This window comes from Platalea leucorodia, assembly GCF_965183815.1.
Source record: "Platalea leucorodia genome assembly, chromosome: 2".
Lineage (NCBI taxonomy): Eukaryota > Metazoa > Chordata > Aves > Pelecaniformes > Threskiornithidae > Platalea > Platalea leucorodia.
Window position 1 is genome coordinate 115,470,008 of NC_138824.1, and position 24,286 is coordinate 115,494,293.

The 24,286-nt window shown below is 45.2% G+C and overlaps 1 protein-coding gene across 1 annotated transcript in view; it reads right to left on the reverse strand.

Annotated features, from left to right (window-relative positions):
- PTGFRN (prostaglandin F2 receptor inhibitor) overlaps nt 1-23,075 on the reverse strand; it is a gene marked incomplete at its 3' end in the record, with an annotated part of 66,028 nt that extends 42,953 nt beyond the window's left edge. The window contains exon 1 of the mRNA XM_082337962.1: nt 22,988-23,075. Within this exon, the coding sequence (XP_082194088.1) occupies nt 22,988-23,042 (55 nt within the window). The 5' untranslated portion in view covers nt 23,043-23,075. The remainder of the gene's footprint in view (nt 1-22,987) is intronic.
- Between the last annotated feature and the right edge of the window lie 1,211 nt (nt 23,076-24,286).

Genomic DNA, 24,286 nt, shown 5'->3' on the forward strand with positions numbered 1-24,286 from the left:
CATATTTACACAAACAGCATGTTGCTTTGGGATCCCCGCCCCCTTTTTAAATGCAATCAATTAAATTTTCTATCCTACACTGTATATGTACGAGAGGAAAAGTCAGAGAGATTAAGCAGAATAAAAGGAATTTCTTTAAGTACCAGAAATGCAGCTAATTATTGAAATTTCTTTACTGGTCTCAAAAGGAAAAGAAAAAAAAAAATCTAAATATGTGAGATCTCTTACCATTCCTGCTTAACACACGACAACATCATACTCTTCTTTCCAGTGCAGACACACACAGAGTAGGGGTTGGGATCTGTGCTAAATAAAGTGGTAGGCTCTTGCTACTCTTTCCAAATTACAAAATTTAGATCGCCCTAATCAGCAGAAGCAACTCACACCTTACAACCAGTCAGCCTGCACAGGGAGGGGAAAAAAGGGTTTCTTTACAAGAGACCAAATTTGATTCCTTATGTCAAAGCTGTAATCACCACAGTGCCCTGGAATCACCTGAAGTGCACAGGGCTCCCTCCACACCTTGCAAGCCAACAGTACTGTTACACCTCCCTGACTGCAATACTCCCTACCTAAAAAAAGACTGATAGATTTTTATGGCTTGAAAGATCTGCAGCATATCATCTGAAGATATCAGAGAAGAGGGAATGAAAGAGTCGATGAGAGAGACATTTACATTGTTCTTTCCCAGGCAGCTAGGATTCTTTTTTTAGATAACGTAGAGCTCTTATCAAAAGGAATTAGCCTGGGTGTAATTGCTTAAAACCCATTATCTCTATCAGGATGAAGAAACGCATACTGCATCTTAAGTGAAGCCTCAGAAATGCTATCAAACTGCAAGGCTGCTGGATTGCTCTAATCTCCATGCCATCCGAGATATCTCAGAAAAGCCATATCTCCAGCACTGGGTGAAAAAGCAAGTACCTTCCCAGTTGGACTCCATCTATACCATGTGGATTAAGATTCACATGAAACAATTAAAACAACATATTTTGCAGCACAGTAACGACCTGCTGTGTTCCCCATTCACCTCCCTCACCCACCACCCCCAAGAAAAGGGATTTCAAATGCACCTAAGCAAATCACAAGGCTTTCACTAGGACACAGTTCTTGGTTATCACAGAACCACAGAATGGTTTGGGTTTGAGGGGACCTTTAAAGATCATCGAGTTCCAACCCCCTGCCATGGGCAGGGACATCTTCCACTAGATCAGGTTGCTCAGAGCTCCAGCCAATCTGACCCTGAACACTTTCAATGATGGGGCATCCACAACTTCTCTGAGCAACCTGTTCCAGTGTCTCACCACCCTCATCGTAAAGAGTTTCTTCCTTTTGTCCAATCTAAACCTACCTTCTTTCAGTTTAAAACCATTGCCCCTTGTCCTGTCACTACAGGCCTTGGTAAAAAGTCTCTCTCCGTCTTTCTTATAACTCCCCCCCACCCCTAAGTATTAAAAGGCTGCAATATGGTGTCCCTGAAGCCTTCTCTTCTCCAGGCTGAACAACCCCAACTGCCTCAGCCTTTCTCCATAGGAGAGGTTTTCCAGCCCGCCTCTGGACCCGCTCCAACAGGTCCAGGTCTTTCTTGTGCTGGGGGCTCCAGACTCCACAAGCCTGTCAAGGTCCCTCTGGATGGCATCCCTTCCCTCTAGCAAATCAGCTGCACCACTCAGCTTGGTGTTGCCCACAAACTTGCTATGGGTACACTCAGTCCCACTATCTATGTCATTAATGAAGATATTGAACAGTACCAGTCTTAATACAGACCCTTGCGGGACATCACTTTTACTCATCTCCATTTGGACACTGAGCCATTGACTGCAACTCTTTAGATGCAGCCATCCAACCAATTCCTTATCCATCAAATAGCCCATCCATCAAACCCATACCTCTCCAGTTTAGTGACAAGGATGTTGTGTGGGACTGTGTCAAAGGCCTTACAGAAATCAAGGTAGATGATATCAGTTGCTCCTTCCTTATCCACCAATGCAGTCCCTCCATCATAGAAGGCCACCAGATTAGTCAAGCAGTTAAGTTATGCTATGGTGCATCTTTCTGTTTCCAGAAGTCCTTCTGCATAGCTGTTAGATGTTTGCTGCCTTATGTGGCTAGTTACCTAAGCTCTATCTGTCATCAATGGAGAGAAGCTCTCTGAAAAACTCTCCCACTGCTGTTTATAGTTAGAGCCTAGGGAGACAACCTCCTGAGCTCAGCAGAAAAACTAAATAGATTTTCCATGCTTCTCCCTAGCCCTTTTAAAAAAATTTAACAAACAAACAAACAAAAACACTACACAAACCAAAACCACCACTCTTACTCTAAAAATACAAACCACATCAGCACAATGGGCCAGATGACTATCCTGATCTGTTCTGCCCAACACAAGTGTCTGGATGATGTTACTTTGGATAAATACAAACTAATTAGCAAGTTCCGATCTGGAAACATCAGTCAAAGACCTGGTTATCTAAAAAGACAGGGACAGTAAGAGAACAATGCTTCACCATATAAAATACACTATATCACTGCAGATAGTCAGCAGATCACTGCCCAAAAAGATCTATTTTGGAAAAACTTCACTGAACTGTCTCACAAGAAGGAAAGCCTCCTTCCTCTACCATGTCTCTCTGCTAAGACAACTGCAACAGGCAGAATTGCCTCTCTTGCTGTCTCTTGGGCTACCAGGAATAAAGCACTGTTCACCTGTTCAGTTCCACCCCTTTGAAGACTGGCTGACTGGCATTTCTTTCACCCAAGCACACAACCCATTTCGATTCTCTGCCAAAATGAGCCACGAGAATTTCCCACAAGTGCTTCTCTGGATTATTCCTGCTACAACACAAGAAGAGACCAGTAAACGACAGCGGAAGCCTGTAAGGCAGAGATCAGGTTGCATATGCAGTACTAATTAGAGTTTAAAACACTAGCACCGGCTGCTGACAGCACAGATCCCACTGTGCACCACTGCTTCCCAGTCATGGGGAGAGGTGTGCTACTGGAAGGTAGAGCAAGGCATACGGCAGGTAGAGGAGAAAGGAAAAGCTATAGAAACCTTTCCCAGCTGTGCAAAGCAGAAGGCTAGTTTGTCAAACAGAGCGGCCCTTGGCAGGCAGAGAACTGTGGCACCACTGGTCCAAACAGAAAAAACGTCTAGCAGACAGAGATAATACTAAATACTGTGTTTTAGATTGCTCTGAATGTCAAGCAGCTCCATCACATATGATCTCTATTTCCTTTCCCTACCACTGACTAACAGTTGAAGATAAAAGGCTGATTCTAAAGAACTACTTCTGATAAGTCTCCAAAATGCAGCTGGGAGCAAAAGGGGAAGGAGAAGAAAAAAAAAAAAATGCATGCAAGAGTCAACATGCTGCTTCTTCCTGGGTCTCACCTGAAATACCTGTCTCTGCTAACAACCTTCATTTACTTTCCTCCAAGTAGTCTCACAGAGCTCCATTTTTACCCTACTCAGCCAGAGCAGCCCATTTAGGTTACCTGGTGACATCTGACCCAAAAAGTCCAGGGGCTCTGGAAGTGGTATTTAGACTGCCACGCAAGACAGGTGATTTTCTGTTGTTCTGCCTCAGAAGCAATTTGTGTTGCCAGAGGAGAGGTTCAATATGTTACATTCTAAGGAAAACAGTTGACAAAGCAGTAAAGCCCGCGACTCAAAGCTGAAAAGCTAGCACAGCTGGAAGCAGGTCTGCAAATATTTGCAGAAATGCTGTATCTAAACTATCTTCACATTTTCTTTAGTGGGGAGGAAGGACACAGGTTAAAAACTGCAATACTAATTCCAACTCAAGAAGAGTGCATACATTTACCAATATTTAGAAGAAGTCCTCAAACTGGAATATACAGAATTACCAGTGCTGTTCCGCAACATCATTAACTTGTACTTATCTGTTATCCTAAATCTTTCCCAACGCACTTGGAACTGAGCAGAGCAGTCCAAATCCATTCGCTCTATACTGCAGTTTCCTCTGGGCAGAGCCCAACCATTTTCTTTGCTCTGTGTGGAATGCAGCACACTACTAGGATTAAACTGAACTTTCTTTGGATTTAACTGGAGAAAACAATCAGACTAGAATAGACCATTTCTAAATCTGCTTCTACATTAACTAAAATCATACACTGAGTGTGAAAATCCAAGCCAAGACAAAAAATCCAAATCCCATACACGATCTTGTTAAACTATAAAAGCTAATACATTTTTCAACCAGCATGATTTTAAACAGGACATAGGACCTAGCAGAGGTGAGAAAGCTGGAAAGCTAGGAAAAAGTATTTTAGTCAAAAGACTTTTTTAAAAATGCACATATAGCAATATCCATGTGTTTCACAAACCTATAATTTCACAAATCATACATTTAAAAAAGGAAATCCTGGAATGCTCCCTCCTCCCCTCTCCCAAAAAATAATTTCCATTATTGTCATCCCCTTTTCCTCCCAGAGCAGAACGTATTGATTTTTATTGGTGTGAAGTAATCATTTGTTTTCCAAGTTATCTTTAATGTTAGGTAATATAAAAAAAAACACTCAAAATGCTTTCAAATATAAGAAGTGCTAAATCCAATATAGTGTCTTTTACTTTTCATTGACAATTGTACTACAAACAAAAAGCAAAACAAAAAAACCCACACCAACAGCTGTTTGGGGGCTTTTTGCATGCAGTTAGTTTTTTGGGTGGTTATTTTGCTTTGGGTTTTGGTGGGTTTTTTTGGTTGGGGTTTTTTTGTGTTTGGGTTTGCAGGGGATTTGGGTTTTGTTGTTGTTGTTGTTTTTTGGGTTTGTTTTTTTTTTTTTTTTTTTTTTTTTTTTACCTGCTTAAATTTGGTGGCACTCGTTCACCACAATTTAACTCAACACCCCATCCAAACCAGACAAAGTCCTTGTCTAAAGCCAAGTTAAGTCTAAAGGGGATTGGAAGATGAGATTAAAAAAGCCACATGCTTTCTTAAGCCAGATATTATTAATCTTAACCTCTACTTCCCCAAAAATTGTTTTTGGGGATCATTTCAAGTCTCAGTACACAGAGACTAGTTTCCCAGCAAGCATTCTACTGGATGGGCAAGGGCATCACGTAGGCTTCAGCAAAACCAGCAACAGAGCAAAGCCCAATTACAGAAGTCGGCAGCCACAACGCTGAACAACCCAACGCACATGTTAGGCTTGCAGACTTTCTGGCTGGGATCCTGAAGGGGAGTTTCACTCCGTTTGCATCTGCTGTTGTGAGAGATTATGGAAGGAGGCGGCTGGGCAGCAAGGCTGCTGGAACTGCTGACAAGGCAGCATATGGCACTGGCCCACCTTGGCTCCATGCTTGACAATTGATTTGCAGCCATAGGAGCCAGTGGAGGGATGGATCTCAGTGTTTATAGAGTAATCCTTTTCGTCTGTAATTTAATTATCTAACGGTCCCATCTTCACCATATATAATCTCCAAGCAAGTGGCCACATTAAAAATGCCAACAACCAATGCACACAGAATGGGTGTTATGGCATGGGAATGAGTGCCTGTGCCTTGTCAGCACATGCAGCTAAGTGCAGTAGCACAGCTATTGCCAGCTCTTTTGCTGCAGAAGATGTACTTGGACAGATTAACCGACTAAACCAAACTCATGCAGTACAACAGGAGCAATTAGGAATAGATCACAGGCATTCCTGGTTTCAGGCTTAGTGCTCATTTCACTGTATCACACTGTTTCTTTACATAAAGATGAAAACAGAAAGATACGTACAGCTAGGCAAAGAAGACATAAGCAAATGCAAATCAGACAGTTAGCTTGTGCTCTATCAACTGGTGTCCCCATAACTCAGGAGCCCCCCCAAGGACTTCATTTGGGCACCTACACCACCACCATATCCATACTACTGTCTGCAACCTGGAAAACCAGAGACCAATGTTTTCCAACCCTTCTCTCAAAGCCTATAGATCCAATTAGCACTCGAAAGCCAATTTCAGGTCATGCAGAGCAATACTGTTTAGTATGCTAATCTCCACAGAGCCTGCATGTTAGGAGCACAGATATTTTTCTCCTAGACAAAAAGAAATTGTACGCATGCGTGCACACACAGAGTATGATTTAAGAGACATCAGGGCTCTTTCTCCTTTAATACAAGATTTACATAACTAATTCTGTAATTGAGAACAGGACTGCAAGGTATTTACAGTACTTGTTGCTGCTGAGCTTTTATTATTTGCTGTGGCACTGATGATGAGAAACTCTCTTGCCCCAGAAAAGGCAGCTAGCCTGGTCTCTGGCATAAAAAAAAGCAGACGTGAAATTACCCGTTTCAAGAAGAGACATTTTTCATTACAGTATTGTTACCCTCTTGCAAAGGAGAGGGTCAGCAGTTTGGAGGGGGCAAGAGGAGGAAAGAGGTCCAGGTAAGAAAAAGATGAGAGGTCAGGGACATAAAACAACATCTAGAAGGCACACAGGGATTCCAGTCAAGGTCTTTAAGAGGGTCTGAGTAACCCCCACATAGACCGTTAAATAAAATTACCCCCAGATGGGTCTGCAAAACAGCTGGCTTTAAAAACAGGCATGCCACAGCACTCTTCCGTATTTGAAAGAGACAAATACCAACACAGACAGTTCTGGAAACACAGGAAAAAGCTTCACAAACAACATTCAAATCAATCTGGTTGGTTGCATCAAGACTCCTGAAAATTTATAATAAAGTATTATATCAGTAGATGGAACTCAAGACAGCCTGCTTATTTACTTCACTAATATTTAAAAAGCAAAAAAGCTTATCCCCCATCACATAGAAATTTAAGACTAGCACAACTGTCTACTTTAGCACCTGGCACAGTCCAAAAGGAGCAAAAGCTGTAGAAGGCAGTGGATGCTGAGGCCCCAGGAATCACACTACGCATGTTTGGGGGGTTGCATTGGACCAGGTTCAGTGCCATAAACCAAAGACCCGAGGGCACCTGAAGCACAGCAGATAACGCTCCTAGAGTGACACTTCTGGTTCAGTTACATCCAAAGGAATCCTAATTGCACATTCGTATTGCTTCCCAGTAAATAGCAATGTGCAGAAAGTGGGACAGCGAGGAGATTCACCTCAGAAATTGAATCCTCACCTCAACTAAAATGGTAATGAAGATGCAGCCTGCGTGCTCCTAAAGGATACTTAAAGGGCTGTTCACATTTAAGTTGAACTTCAGTGTGGAAATGGGAACTCCTCCCTAAATCACAAGTGTGAGCTAAGCCATGAACAAATGTATGGCTAGGATATGAAATCTACCCACACTTTGCAGTGTTGCTTATCCCTGCTCAACAACTTTAACAGCCAAAATTTAAAAAAAAACAAAAACAAAAACAAAACCATGCAAGAGTCAATTTTCTGGCACTCACTGCCTCCGAGAACTTGAAGGCAAATTAGCTGTGTAATTAGCTGTCCGTGCCCCTGAATTCTACCTCTAGAAAGCTGTTCTCACACATGAAAGGAAACAGTATTGTATGTGGCTGCTGTTTAATTTACCGGAAGATTAATTGTACTGGACAAAAAGAGGAGACTTTCTGGAATAGGTGGGCATGTTTGTGCATGTGGGCAACACGCGAGAGATTCAGAAACCAGGAGAGCGCTGAACTACCTCATGCAAGACATGCACCTGGTACAACTCCACTCCCAATTACCCCAGTCCTGGAGAGAAGCAAACACCTTTGTACTTGCACCTTCTAGAGCAAGCCCGAAAAAAGAAACACTCCACTCGTGTGACCAAAGTTAGCTGGTTCAAGAAATGAGGAGGTCCAATTTTTAAAAAAACCCTGAGCATTAACCTTCTGAGGAACCAAGTCTCTTTGTAAAGCTTCAGGCTCACAGCCTCAAGCCTGACATCACCTCTGAAAACCTTGCCCTGTATTCAATGCAGGTATTTTGTTATCTCCAGTAGCGAAATAGCACAGTTCATGAATTCAGTACCTGGCTGAAGAAGTCCAGCAGTCTTCTGGTATTTCCCATCACAAATTGAAAGTCTTTTCTCCCTTTAGATTATATGCCAGCAAATTTTCACTGTTACCCGTTTTGATTAACTTGCAGCATTTGCAGTAGTATCTACTTGTACCTCTACAACCAATACTGAATAACCTCCCTGGTATACACAGTAACACATACCAGTACAGAATGTCACACACATTTAAAGCTTTGGGGAGAATTTTATGCCATTAGACATTTGAGAAAACCCATGCGTAGCCGTGTATTAAAAGACTGCATCACAATATATTACTGCTTGGAGTCTTAGTAAAGTTTGGTATTCAGCCATTAGCTACTAATTTTCAGATAAGCATGCCTGAATACACATCTTAAAACGTTTCCTGTTATTCCCACTTTTAAGTATCTCAGAAGTATTTACTTTGCTCCTGTCATTGGCATGCTGTGTACAGGAAGGTCAACACCACAGGTGATAAAAGAGAAAGGGCAAGTTAACACACAGTCAGAGATCAGCTAATAGAACATTTCAGAAAACAAAACTTCAGAGGTAGCCAAATGCAACACCCACGAGCCAGCACACCCTTGGAGGAAATATCCAAGGTTAAACATGAGGATACCACCTCTAACTTTGGAAGCCTCCAAGCTACAGATGACCATGAGACAATACACTAGGATAGCAACAGGGTGTGCTCACTCTTCCTAGGCATCCGCTCTTGGGCACTTTTAGAGGTAAGACACAAGGCTGAATCGATCTTTGGTGTCAGCCTTCCCCCTCTCGCTACAGCTTTAGGAAGTAGGAGCTTGGAGGAAGCACCCTTTTACTACTGCTGCTCCTCAGTGGCACTCAGGCTGTGCCCAGCAGTGAGAAGAGAGACAAAAAAAAGCAATGAAAGAACACAGAATTTTCAAGTAACTCAAAAATCAGAAGAGAGGGAATCCTTTTGAGCATGAAACAAGAGAGAAGGGCGCACAGAGAACCAACATGACATTAAAATAGCAGGAGGAGGAGAATACAGTTTTTGAAAGACGCCCAGAGGGAAAATGCTTAATTGTTTCTTTTCTGCTCCAGTCTCCTTGCAGAGCTGTTCTAGGTTACACTATTTAATAAGACAACCTACATATAAAATAAGCAGCTGTTAATATTTGGGTGAAACTTGGATATCCTGAAATTATTCAGTAACTAACACTTATAATCAGCTTACATTGAAATAGACAGCAGACTGCATTCACCCTAGGCATCCTCACATTTGCTATGTTGGGAAGAACAGTTATGTCTCATAGTACATTGTTCAACACAACAAAAGACTCTACAGCCAGACTTCATCCCAAGAGAGAGCATGCCAGCCATTTTCTGGATCCTGAACCGGTACACGTATGTAGCATAAGAACTAAAGACAACATTGCAAGTTCCAAATACCCATTGCAAAAGCAATAGTGCACTGCAGACTAAGTCTCAGAAGTCTCTACCAGCTGCTGTATTAACACAAAGGAACAATTTTAACATCAACTGAAAAGCAACAATGTCTGGTGCAAACACAGCAGCTGTCTAACAGCATACAATATAGAGCAGCATGAGAACAGAAGTGGAAAGTACACCACCAATTTAGAAAGTAAAGGGTGTTAAAATTCAGCAAACAGCCCTCAGGTAACAAAGGGGATGTAGGCAATGCACAGGGAGAGCTAATACTCCCCAGAGTTACTTCTGATTAGGCCCAGAAAGCCAGAGCATAAAACACTGCTGTCCAATGTGCAGAGCAAGCCCTGATCCCTTTGTCAGAACATATCCTGCAAGCCATGTCAACTCAAAGAGACCTGTTCACCCAGCCTTAGCACCTGAGACAATACGAACTGACATATCCTTCAGAATGCAAACACAAAACACAGACCCATACCTAAGAACACAGAAAGAAAACAGAAACGTGAAATACATTTGTACCACACCAACCTGTACGCAAGAGGTGTTCATTTGGCACTTAGGCCTTGAACTCAAACTGCAAAAAACTAAACTGAAGGCCTGATCTCACAAACATTAACAAAAAAAGGATAAGCAAGAAAGGCACTGAATGCTGTGCAATATCAGGAAATTCCCCTTGCTCTCCTGCTTCATGATAACATCTGAAAAGATAGCACTGCTTGAAAAAGTCAGTGTAATACCTAAGCCCCAGTGGGCAAAAGAAAAGGAGTTATGCCTTCATTAATATTCCAAAAGAGACACAGTATACATGTAGTCAGACTTCTCAATGGATGGTTTAAAAATAAAGGATCCTCCTCCCAGCTCTGCATCTAGCCATGTCCAATGTCAGCAATCCACAACAATTTAAGAACCATAAAGACTGACAAGCCCTTCATACAAAAAATACAACAAAACTATTTATTTCTCATAACAACTTCTTCATTGTTTGTAAATTCGTACTTTAAAGCTTCAAACTACTATTTATACTCCCTGCTCACTTTTTATTTTACTACATCACAAAATCAACTGGGTTTAGCTCTCTTGTTGGTATGGCAGTCATAAATCATGTTAACAGCATGACCCTATAACAAAGTTTGTTTATTATTAGAGAGAAATCAGTATGTTACTTTCTTGTAACAGTAATAAAAGTACCTTAAAGGCACTCCTGCTGCTAGTGAAGACCTAAATAGAAGAAGGCACATACAGCATTTACAGACCTCTAGTTAACAATACAACTTTCCTCTCACCTCACCCTCTGCCTCCCCACTTAATTTTTCAGAAATAAGAACGGGTTTTGAGAGATCAATGATCTGAAGAGCATTTCTCAGGAGTTTAAACCAGTTAAAAATCCACAACATCAAATTAAGACATTTCAAAGAATTCAAGAAGAGGAGCACCCGCCCTAATGCAAAGTAAGAGCAGCCTACAAATGCCTCCACTCTTTGTAGTTTTATGACCTAAGCCTACCAAGAGTCAAAATGCACAGTACAAAGCAACTAGATCAAGTTTTGCCTTTCCCCAGACAAAACACAGATTAATTCAAGATCTTTGTCCCTTTCACAAGGACTAAATAAGCCTTGGACAAGGGACTGCTAGGAAGTCTCTTAAAGTACAGAAGTCCAGTCTGTCCCTAGATTGAAAAGAAGCAATCTTTGCCTTTATTGTAAAAGGAGATCTTTGCCAAAGAGAACTGGTGTTTTCTTAAAAAAAAGAAAAACAAAAAAAAAAACCCACCACCAACACCAGTTTAACACTTGAGTAATTATCTTCCCTGGGCAGTTTTGTTTAAGGCATTTGTATTTTTGCCTGCCCTGTTCAGTGTCCTTCTTCTGAGACAGATGCAGTGAGGACCCTCTGTAAAGTTTCACATGCACAGTTATACCTTTGCTATCATTCTGCATCGAGCTCAAACTCAGCTCAATCCTACAGCCTCTCACAGTTCTGCCCTACCAGAAGCATACACTCCAGTGCTTCCACCCATAGTGACTTTCCTGCAGAACAAAACGCCCAAGATGACCTGACAAAATCCTTGCTGGCATCCATACTTCTGATGCTGCAGAGAAGACTGTTTAGGTAGAAGTAGATTCAAATGGAGGGAAAAAGGCAGGCAAAAGATGACTTCATGCACAGAAACAGATGTTCTGAAAGAGGGCAAGACAGAGATTCCACTCTCCTAAAAACGCCAACAATATATACCACCAGATAAGCAGAATTCTGTCTAAATGAGTGCTATTCAAGTTTCCCAGCAGGTATTCACTGCCCTTTATCTATTTCGATACAAAGCACGCATGCCATCTTTTTCAAGGAAAAGGAGAACCACCTCAGTACAGGCAGGCAGCCTCAGGCTCCTGCGGCAGAGGCTACTGAAGCAGAGCCACAGATCGCGCAAGCTCCCACCAACCGTCCAAGCTATACTCAACATATGAACCTGCCGTCTCCAAAGAACGCCACAGCAGAACAAGAACACAGGTAGCCATACTTGCTCCATTTTGCACATCTTTAGAGAGCGTCCAAGCCCAGCATCACTTACCCATACACACTACTGCCTCTGAGGAAGTATTAGAGATCTATTTTAAACAGGGTAAATCTAACACTCAGGAGCAAATTTTATATCAAATTACAAGAGAGCGGGTACATGCAATTGCCTGTGAGGAATTCAGGGGTCTTGCTAAACAGACAGGAACAATCATCGGGATATTTCCTGTCATAATCTGGTGGCATACATCCAGGACTACACAGAGCTCTTAAAGGTAGGGCTTAAATTACCACAAGTTAAAAATCTCCTTGTATAGAAAGCAATTGTCAATTCATGAGCCTTTCAAATTTATAATGTGTGTAAAAACAACAGTTGATGGGGAGGTAGAGGGAACTGGTGATGTTAAATAGTACTGAGAAGCATTCAAATAACTTTGAAGGCCGAAGTTCTTCACTTAGCCCCGCAAACAAATCAGTCAAGAACAGCGCACACAGTCCCTTAACAGCCTCCATGTGCACGTGTCGGCCACAGCCGACACACATCTGGCTGTTTTGTATCAGAAACTGGGTGCTGAGCTCACTCAGCCTTGTTCAGGGAGCGACCTTGTTTACTAGAACGCCACCCAGTATCTGCTGCTATTTCACTCAGGCCAGCAGACATATGTTCACTCAACTGAAGCAAAACCAGTAACTCAATCTACACAGGCCCAGCAAAAGGTAGACACAAAGCTGGAATCATACCCACATGCTCAAAAGCAGAAAGCTCTAGCTTCACATTACCAAACTCCCTGAGACTAGCTGTCCTCCACCACCAATTCACAACATGGGCCCTTATATCAAGTGTCTTTGTCCTCCAACAATGAGCACAAGGCTTCAAGCCCAAAACTGTCCATCACATTAACCCTGTCAACATGAGAGTCTGACACTGAAGCAAGGAGGTAGGGGGAAAGAATACCTAACCTACAATCAGTTTTCTCAACAGGCCTTCAATACGTTTAACGCACACAGGTCCTAAGGAAAGGGTCCTAAGGAGGTCCAGCATGTGTCACTGCTAGATCTTCTATGACTCCATGGGCACCTCTTCTCACACCCAGGTACCCCAGGCGCCGTTTTTTCTTTTTACCACCCCTCCTGTGCACCCAAGGTCAAAAAAGACCTTGTGCCAACAGGCCAAGATGAAAAAATCATCAGCATGAAGGAAGTGCTCTTCATCACTATGCCATTCACAGAATCTGCAGCTTGGGCCCTTGCCTCCTCCCTGCCAAAACCTCCAAACATCTTCCCACCCCCATGCACAGCCTGCTCTTCTTCAAGGCTCACCCTGTAGCTCGGTGACTGATCACCTCCCAAGCAAGCAGCTTCTCCAGACACATTGTTTCAGCCCAAGTGGCAGCCACAGAATGTCTCATGTTAGCAGCCTCCTCTGAGGTGGAAACCTTAGTTGCAGGGCTTTAATTCCAAGAAATGTCTGTATACTTATGACAGTCACTTGACCAAAGTCCCAGTTTGGACTTCAAGCAAGATCCTACAGCAACAAGGCAGTCCTGACACTGGAGGATTACTGCTGACCCCGGACTGCCACTCATGTGAGAACAGTATTCATGCTGGACTTTGGCCAAACCCACATAATGCAAAGCAAGTTTTCACCCCAATGCACCAATACCAGAAGTGTGACAAAAGAAGAAAATACAGAAGAAAGAGAAGCCAGCAAGTTACTTTCATGGAACATGCATATGCCATCAAAGCACTGTAAGGGGACTAGCTTCTTATTCTGCGTAGAAATTGTTAAAGCAAGGAGAGGACCCACCTTACAGGTCTGGGTACAGAAGTGCCCGGTGCATCTGCCCTGCATCCATCTGCAGGTTACTAGCCTTTGCCCAGATGCACGAAGAGGTAAGCGTCTCTCTACAGCCTTGGACAAGGAGAAAAATCTCTCTGTATACATACAGACCAAAAGCTGACTGCTCACACCAAGAGGAGAGTCAGTGAGAAATACTTTAAATCACCTTTAACAGCTCTTTTCTAAGTAGCTTTGGCCTATCTCTGTTGATCCTTGTAGGTTTATGAGGCAAAGTCTGGAACAGGCACACACCCTGCGCCCTCTGGTCATAAGCAGGAACAAGGGTACCATCTGAAGTCTCATTTGTTCTCCAGCTATTTTGGAAGGACATCCCCACCCAGTAACTCTATTCACAGTACTGCAGCCGCCCCCTCGCCCCTCCCTTTCAGACTCAAAAGGCAGACACCAGCATCAATTCAGATGCCACAGCATAGCCTGCAGCCACATGCATCACACTTCAGTCCTTGTTTTAAACTCTGCGGGACACTACAATTAGATATTCCATTTACCTGCCAGTGGTGAGCAGAAAGCTTTGCCTAGAAAACCAGGGTATTTCAAGATTTGCTTGCAGAGCTTTGAGAAACTTGTGTTTTTTACCAGGGCTGTTTTTTCACGATAACTGCCCCAACACCACCACCTCCTGCAGACACACCTTTAACTCATCCTTCCATTTTAAACAAGCTATTCCCCTACTTCCCTTTCTCTCTGGGAAGTGTGTCCTGTTCCAGCACTCTCTCCTCACCTTCCTTCCCCCACCTCTAATTTCTAGCAACAGCCACACTTCTGTGCCCATTGACTCCTGGCTATATATGCTATTTTCTCAACCTTTTTTTAAAAAAAAAAATAAATAAATAAACCCACAAACCTAGGGATGTCAGCAGCTTTGCAACAATTGACAGGTGCCTATCAATACAGTTGCCAGCAACCAGGGCTTAGTCAATAGCTTTAGTGTCCATTCAACCCTGCTTTGTGATAGACATGAAAGACCCAGCCTTACCTTGCTACCTCCCACCTCCGGACAACCACAGTGATTTTTGTCTCCAATAAGCTGTCATGCTCTTTATTTTCTCACTGATGAAGCCTGCTCCAAGCACTTAAGCTCTCTAAGCCAAGAGGTACAGCATGTCTTGCCTAGAACCAAACCCTGAGATCAAAGGGAAACAAGGTTGATGCAATAGACTTACTACTCCACATTAATTTAAATCTCCATATGAACTGAATATGAACAAGCACACTCTACATACAACATAAAGACTCATTACATAGACATAAATTCCATCCACTGACACCACGTCCCAATACACCACGTGTCACTAGGCTTCTAAGGAACATAATGCTTCTTTTGGGAGATGGTGAGGTTGTAACATCTGGGTAAATAGTACGGGTGGTGCTCTGAAAGCACAAAATAGTTTGTGGCAATGGCAGAAGAAGATGCATCACCTCTCCCACCCACCCTCTAGCACTCGGAAGAGGATTACAGCACAGACGGAAAGACTAACTCCTTGCTGCTTATTCTAACAATTTCCATTAACAAATAATTGCCTATTTTCACCTCAGTATTACTTGCTGTATTCAAGCACAAAAGAGTACATGTACTGATTAGACATACGTTTCTTGAAAAAAGGGTATTGCAACTTAAACGATTATTCACAAATTATGTGAATCCTGTACTTTTCTCAAAATTATTATGTTTGGTACCCTGAAAATTTAGGAAGCATCCTCTATTGGTTCAGCATCTGTTTTGTATTTAGAAGCTATTCTTTGCAAACGCAGGGGTCACGCTGCTTTTAAAGCAGCTCCTGCCAATTCCCTTTTGCAGGGCAGATTTAATAGCAAATTCCACTGCCACAGGATTCACTGTGTAATAATGAAGGGTAGTGTGTCAATAGATGAAACTGAACACATCAATAAGAAACTGGCAGAGGTCCCCGTGGATGCCTCTCTTGCAAAAATCATTTTAATGTGTGTAGGAGAACAATGCTGTTACAGCCTGCTCAAAGATTCCCCACAGCCACATTGCATCAAAGACCGGCTGAAACACGATGCTAAATCTCTGCAGTTGGAGCTAACAATGGAACATGCACGGAAACAAAGTCCTTTACATTGGCAATTATTCTTTTTAAGACTGGCAAACCTAAGCAGAGCTAGCTTTTGTCGGAACTGGACTCTTGCTAACCAACACAACCCCCAGTAATGGTTCCACCAAACTCTTTAATGGCTACTGATACAGCAAGAAAAGAGTGACTCCAAAAGCATGAAAGCATGCAAACTGCAGTCATGGAGCAAGCACTACGCAGCATAGCTAAACCACATCTTTAAGAAACTCAGCAGAAAGGCAAGTCCAGACTAATCAAGCCTGTTAAACAGAAAGAGTGGCCTAAGTTCTTTACTTTTTTTTTTTTTTTTTTTTTTTGAGAGCAACTATAGCAGCAGGAGTTGTTTTACAGCCAGCATGAAGTAAAGGACAATGGGGGACACCTGGGAAAAAGCCTGAGAGAAGAACCGAGACCAGAGAACAAAAGTTAAAAACCATACATAAAGTTTATATTGATTTTTTTTTTTCAAAAGCCACATATAAGAAAGATGATATATATACTTTGTGTGCTACAAGCAGCAGACTCTCACAGCAGATATGATCAGTGATCCACACAGATCAGCACATTGCTCCAGCATTGGCCCATTTGGCAGAAGGGCGAGAGAGAAAAAAGGGAAAAAAAAAAAAACAACACATTTACAGAAGTCTGAAACTGGAATAAAAGGGAGGCTTCCACTTCTCCGCCCCAATTCCAGCTGTAAGCCCTTGGCACCTTAAAAGCAATGACAGAGTGCTTTCTCTAGGGACCTGAGACTAATTCCCTACCAAGCATTTATAAACTGATGCTTTTCCAAGTCTTATAATGTGGCCAAATTTGGACATTTTTCATAAGAACAGCAAAAGCCACGTTCTTGATGCAAAGTTAACTCTCCGGCCAAATTTCCAGCTCTTGCTCTAAAGTGTGGAGGTGCTAGAACTTCTCAGCTTAGCAGCTGAGATTATTATTTGTTCAAGAGTGAGGAGGGAAAATTGGCCAGAACATGGGAGAATTAAAAAGAAAAAAAAAAGCTACTTCCCCCTGCTCCCTCCCTTAGTTTAACAGTTCTAAATACTGGAGCTTTTTTTTTTTTTTTTTTTTTTGGGGGGGGGGGAGGGGGGTATTTCCTAGGAAAAAAAGTCAACCTGTGGTAGACACCCACCCCAGAAAATTTCAGCATGAATGCCTGAAGTCTTGCAGAATAATAAACAATTTAAGAGACGGCCCTCATAACAAAAAGTATCAAGCAGATATACTACAAGCATTGCTGGCTGCCCTGCCTATCAGCAGCTGTGACAGCTTGCCTGGGAGCTCCAGTCTTTAATTAGTTCTCATTCCTGAAGTTCACAAGTCAATTAATTCCAAAAACCATCCTCAGATCCTTTTTTAAAGGAAATCTTGTCCAGGACTTGGTGTCTTTCTTACTTATTCTTCCCATAGCTCAGCTAACAGTTCAGATCCTTTAGAGCATCCATGCAAATTCCATCTGGCCATAGAGATTATGACTAGTCAAATACTTCAGCTTGCTTCAGCAATTCTTCATATTTCTGCAGCAGTATTTTGCCATTGCTGCATACAAAAGATATTGTTCTCCAGACTGCTTCTTCAGACCTTGTCACCTAAGACTCTCCCTGCAACTTGCCTCATCTAGTATAATGAAAAGGAGCACAACTGCAACACTCTACCACAAGTTTCAAGCAGTCCCCATGACAATTACATCGACTCAAACCTACCAGCATTACCATACTGCTTTAGAACTTTTCGAGACTCAACAAAGGCATTTAGCAACGCTGGTTCTACCTTCTATCTAGCTCACTTTAAACTTAGTCAGAATGCCATAGTTAAAGTTGATAATTATTTCCACTGGAAACCCAGCTTTGAAACCTCTTCGGACTCCAAAGAAAAAAAAAAAGACCATCCTTCTTTCTGTCTCAGACTTCAGTTAGAAGAAATCAGTTATGCTTTACAATTATGAAAGCTTACATGTAAATGAAAAAGCCAGTTTCTGATATCAAACTCAAAAAAGCAAGAAACTTTAAGTTCCGTAACTTCTGTCTTGCTTCTTGTCTTATTTTAGATATGCTGATGAGCTGGAAAGACATTATTCAAGGCTTTTGGCATCTGAGCAGCTATTTTTCTGATCATCCTATCCCAAAAGCAGTTTGGTCTGAAACTGATTTTATACCTTTGCCCCTTGCAAAACCTAATGCATAAGGTGTATTAAAAATTTATCTCATTATTTTTAAAGCCCTTCTCAGCAGCTATTCAAGCCTTGGAAGAAAGCTACAATTTGAGGTTTTCTAAATAATTAACTGACAAAAAACTGGACAACTGGAGAACTTAGTATCTCATTGATAGAAGCTCATTCTTCTTTAGGCCAGGAGATACTAACAACCCAGACAGAAACTGCTTATGTTACAGTCTCTCCCTGCCTTGTTTGATCCAGTTTTGGGGTACGTTGTTCAGGTTAGGAACTAGGGTCATGCAGGAAACTGCTTATTATTCTTGGACAGAAATTGAAACATTGGTATCCCTAGACAATTTCACCTTACAGGTCTCCAGAAAACCAGACTTTATCACTTACTACTGCAGATCTTCTAACAAAGCAGAACATCTAGCAGGGGCCTGGGAAGTAACTGCAACATCTCCAATAAAAGTCAAATATCTTTTTTAATACTTCGCTTTTTTCTTTGCATTATGATATAGATTCTTATGTTATACTCCACCTAATATATTTCTTTCGAAACTACTAGACCTTGATAGACAATGACGTAAGCCCTGCTTTGACCCAGCTCATGTTAGTAATGTTTTCCTCAAGTTCTTTCCAACTTAACTTTGAAGTGATTGATCTCTATACATAATCAGAAAGAATTCACATTTTCAGATAACGTGTCCATTTCCCTTACTTCTAAAACACAGAACTCCACACAAAAAAAATATATCAGTGAAAGGCATCTAAAAACAGACAATTGAAATGTTCACTTTCTAAAAATATCTTACTGAGATATGTAACCATTTCCCTACTAAAAAAATATACAGGTCTGTTTTGCAGGTAAGTGTTTGACAAGGATTATGGAGACTGGGGGAAAAAAAAAAGGCAACAATAAAAAACAAACACACAAAACCAAATCAACCCATAAATTTATTAGATGTGAAAGCTGAAATCTCAAATGTCCCTGATTGTTTGTTTATACAGCTAGACGGCTAGATATATATTATTTCTTAAGTACATTCCCCTCTAATCAAGCGTGTGGCTGCATTTTTAAATGACCCCTACTGCTTACTTCAAATCTTGTTCAGGCAGGTTTATACCTCAGTTCAGGGATTAGAGCCAAATACAGCAGAGGCTACCTAAAGAGAGCAAGCTGTTGCTATGTTTAAATGCAGCAATCGAGAAACCTGGAGAACAAGGTCGAAGAATTTCGGAAAAAGCAACCAGACTCCCTAAAAAGGAGCCCTGGACAGGAACATACAAAGATGCAAGAGAGCCAGAAAAGGTGACTAAGCTATCATTTGCCAACCCAAAAGAACACAGGACGTAAAGGAAAAAACACTCGCTACACTGCTCGCCCTTTGATTCCCACATCTTCCCACAGCCTACACGCTAAAATACATCAGCATGGCAAAACCACATGGAAAGCGGTTCATCCTCAGCAACACCGCCTGCCCTTCAGTGCCTCACCAGCCCAGTTCCAACCCTCGCTACGTGCTTCTACTGCCTTAGCAGTCTGTAGCTGCTAGGACCAGGAAAGGCTTGTCAGTGTTTCCCCTTTGGGAGCCTTTTTAACCACCTCTAAAGCTGTAACAGAGGGAGGCTGGCCTAGCTGTCAGCTCCTTCTCTGAGTACCAGCGAGGATCCAAGCCTGCCTTCCTCCACCAGCAGGTAAGCAAAGGCCACCAGCACCAGCCCTGAGCTCACTGGTAGGCAAGCAGGCACCAGCAAGGGAGCAGGAAGCAGATTCCACTCTAACACACCTTGAGCGCTCGGTGGGCAATCATCCTGACATCGTCTCCCTGCTCTAAACCTTGAGGCTCTCCCATTTTCTAATGCTTTCACTTCAGCTGCAAATGCAGGGAAAGATTAAAATATGCTTTTCCTTGAAGTTCATGATCACAGTAACTTGTACTAATTACCAAAAGCTTTCTGTTGCAGAGCTTGAATTAAACCTTGATTCAAATAACTAATTGTTGTAGCTTCTGAGGAAAAGGAAAAAAAAAAATAATGAATTTCAGATACAAGTTGTAGGAAACAACTCTATTCATGTATACACAAGGCTCCTGGGGATCTGGCATGCTGGAACTGACTTTATCATAGCAGACAGCAAGAGTCACACAGGTCTAAACGGTAGTAAGAAAAAGGCCATCTCTGGGAAACCCATCATCAATGGTTTTCTCCCAGGATCTACTGAGTGCCTGCCCTCCTCAAGCCCCACAGCACTTAAACAAAACCAGCTTTTTTCAGATACACTGAAATTCTTACCTTGAATTCCAAATAAGAACCGGGGGGGGGGGGGTGGGTGGGGGGGAGAAATCCAGAAGCTGCAAGGCTTCCTGTTTACTTTACAGTCTGAGCCCTAGTAACCACCAGATACCTGTTTTGGTTTTTTGGATGTCTTGTCCTAGGAGGGATGTTTTGGTTTCCAGAGCATTTCACAGGTTGATTAGGTAGATTGACTGCAGAACAAAATCACACATAAAATTGGCAATAGCAGTGCAAAACGCCGTCATGCTCCCTCTCTTCTCAGGATCTAGCCACACCAGAGGAGGGAAGAAGAGAGAGAGGCTAGATCAAGCCTCAGTCTCAGGATCCACAACCTCCGTACCAAACGGATTATAACTGTACTGGATCCAGCAGAAAGGATGAGAAAACATTCTTATTTGTCACAGCCAAATACTTCAGCCATTTGCATCCTTTTGCTGGGTTATTTTGTAAAGATCTCAACAAAACAATCAAGTCTAACTACACGCAAGGGATGAACTCTTCTATGCTTCAACTCCTTCCCTCCACCTCCCTCATACAAGAATTCCTCAACACTTGCAGCACATTAGTTAACAAAAAGCCCCAACCTGTCTCTCTATTAAAGAGCTGATAGAAAACACATGTTCACAAAAGCATACCTTTCCCATCCAGAGTGAGAGGAACACCACCTTCCCAACCTCTTAACATTTGGAATATCTCATAGAAGCTACCAAGTAATGGTATCAGAAGATAGCCACACCGCAACACTCCCCACAAGTAAGACTGAAAGTTCCATTTTTTTTCCTGCACACAAAAGCACTTTCAATTTTAACAGCACCATTCAATTTAAAAAAAAAAAAAAAATCCCCAAAAGGCAACTCAGAACATCCAAACAAACCATATCATGAACAGCAGCCAGATATCTGCACATGGACATTTTAAGTTCTCCTAATTGTTTCGTCTGGAATTAAGAAGGAAACAACGTTCCTGTTGCATGTCATCCTTAATGGTTTTTACTTTTTGCTGCATGACCTCGAGTATCTGAGAGTCCTGATTTTTCTGCTTGTCCTACTAAACCATTCTTTTGAAAAATTTTATTCCCTTTCTGTTTCTAAACAAGAACACTAAAAGTGTTCTATCCAGTTCTTCACTGTTTCTCCAGCTGGCAGAGTGCCTATATTGTAAAGATAAGATGACTAACCTCAGCTGCAAGTAAGAGAAAGCACAGTGGACACCTTTGTGTGGTACGATCTTGACTTGTAGATAGACACCCCTCTGCCCCAATTGCCTTACTGCCGGCAAGCAGGCTCAGGAAAGAGACTGGGACCAGCCCAGGTTTAGGAAGCTGACTTTTCAACTGTAACTGTCTGCTCTGCAGACCTGGCTATGAAAGATTCAACGGCCAAACCATGAGGAAAGTGCTCTGGCAGACTTTAAAAAAAGAATTAGTCATAGCAATGTCAAAAGTACAAGCACAAACTAAGTCAGCAAATACAGTTTTGTTTAAAGAAGAGCGTTGTGGCACAGGGTTGGGGCACTGTGTAGTTACTCACTCCTTCCACCCCAAATCTGGAAAAGGCTCCCACTTACTACCTGCAATTAGTCAAGTGTTCTGAATCGAGAACTGCATGTAGTGATTTGTGGGGCATGCTCGCTCACCAGTGCCTAAAGTACTTCTGACTGCACAGAGCTGACACAGAACCGCTTAAATACGACGTGTAACTATCTTACCCGAACAATCTTCCTGTTCTCCAGTTAAACTCACTGCTACTTCAGTAACGCTGTTAGCAACAATGCTACAAGTCCGATGTTGAAGAAAAAAAAAAAAAGGGCAAAAAAAAAACCCACCGCTCACCCTTTTGTGTAGTTCTTGCTACAGTCTTTATTTCTGCACGCTGCCTGCCTGGCACTGACACCGGCAAGGAACCACGCCACGCGTTAAGCCAACGCCAGCCACGCAATTATGTGAACACGGCCTAAAGCATCACCTACACAATTATTCACTCTCTCTTCGCAGGAGAACTTCACGGCAGAGGCAGCAAAGCCCGAGAGCCAGGAGGGGAGGGCGCCGAAGTGCCGCCTCCCCCACGCCACCTGTGTGCCCGCGGAACCCGGGCTCCTGCTGCCGGCGTGCCGGGAGCGGGGCCCCTCCCGCGGCCTCCCCCGCGGAACGGGCAGAGGGATCGCCCCGCTCCGCCGGGTGGAAGCCCGCCGCCCTCGCCCTGGGGCGGCCACGGCCCATCGCCGGGGCGTGCGAGCGCAACTACGGCTACACCGCCGCCGGACCGCGGCCGCCCGCGGAGACCCCTGGCAGCGGGGAACCGCGCCGAGCAGCACCCCCGCGCCCCACCTCCGTTCTGAGGAGGCCCCGGAAAGTTTCGGGGAGGTGGCCGGCAGCAACCCGCGCCCCGGCCCTTGGAGGGAGCGGCGGGGGCCGGGGCGGCTGCGGAGCCGTTAGGGCTGCGCCGGCCGTTAACGCCCGCGGGCGGGCCGGGAGCGGGTGAAGGCGGCGACGGCCCGGCCAGCCGGGGGACGGCGCAGCCCGGCCCCCCGCCGCCCCTCGGAGGGCAGCGGCCCGGCCGGGCTCCGCCGCGCCTCAGGCGGGCACGGCAGGGCGGGCGGTTCCTGCCCGCCGAGGGGCCCGGCCCTCCCTCGCCACCTGTGGGCGAGGTGGCCGAGCCCGGCCCGGCCCCTCCCGGCCGCCCTCCCCGCTGCCCCCGTCGCGCAGCCCCCGGGCTCACCGAGCAGCAGGAGGAGGAGAGGCAGGCAGGACGCCCTCTCCCCGCGGTGCCCCATGCCGGCAGGGCTGCGCGGCTGCCTCTCCCTACGCGCGGGGGGATCGCCGGCGCACACGCTCGCCTCGCCCGGGGACCGGCGGCAGCGCGCTCCTCGGCCGGCCGCTCAGCCTCCCGCTGCCCTGCGAGCGCACGGAGCCGCCCGCCCGCCCCGACCGGCCGCGCCGCGCGGCGCAGCCAACCACAGAGACAAACTTTCCCCAGCGCCCGCCCCCGCGCGCCCCCGCCCGCAGGTAGCGGAGGCGGTGCGGGGGTCCGGCCCGGCCCGGCCCCCACCCCTTAAAGGGGAGGAGGAGAGCGGCCCCCGCCGCCTGTCCGCCGCCAGCCGCGGGGAGCCCTCGCCGAGCGGGGCGGCGGGGAGGGCGGCGCTGCCCCCGGCCTGCCGGGGCCGCCCGCACACGTGGCCGGGGAAAGCCCCGGTGCCCGGGCGGGCGGGGTCCTGCGGGTGCGCGGGGCCGCCATGGCGCCGGTGCTGCCCGGGCTGCGGGGCCCCGCCGCTGTGGTGCGGGCTGTGCCCGCGTCCGCTGCCCTCGCACGGGCGGGTACCCCCGGCGTGGGGGTGGGGCGGGGGCCCCTCCCCTCACGGGCACACGCCCCCCGCGCGGGGTCCCCCGCACAGAGCCACCCCGCGGGCTGGGGCCGCCGCTCCCACCCCGTCCCCACACGCAGCCCCCAGCCGCGGGTGCCCGCTGGCCCACGCAGGGAGGCTCCCTCACACCTGGCCACGCAGCCCTGACCGCGGGGTCCGCTCGTGGCCCCGTCCACGCACGCGGCGTCTCAGAAAACGCTACCGGGTGGGCCCACTCGTGTCCCTTGCCTCTCCAGCCGCACGCATGGCAGCAGTGGGCCTGCCCGCGCTCCTGCCCGCTGCCCCGCGCCGTCCCGCTGGCCTTGGGGCCTGTGTCAGCGCGGGCAGAGCCCGGCCGGGGCGGCATGGCCGCCCGCTCTGCCCCAGGCGGCGTGTGGACAGGGCCGCTCCTTCCCACCCGTGCCCGGCGGCCGCCCCACGACCAGCCCTGCCCTGTCTTGGGACTCGGTTTCTTTTCCCCTGCCTGCGCTCCCGTTTAACTCAATAAGGGGCTGCCGCCGCACGGCACTCATGCCACCGCTCGCCGCCTTTCTTGCCGGCCTGCTCACAGAGGTTTTTGTTTGCTCAGGGATGTAATTTCCTGTTTGTTTATAAAAACAAAGAACTGAGGCGCTGGCCTGCTCTCTAGTAACTTGGACAGTTATCTCCTCTTTCAA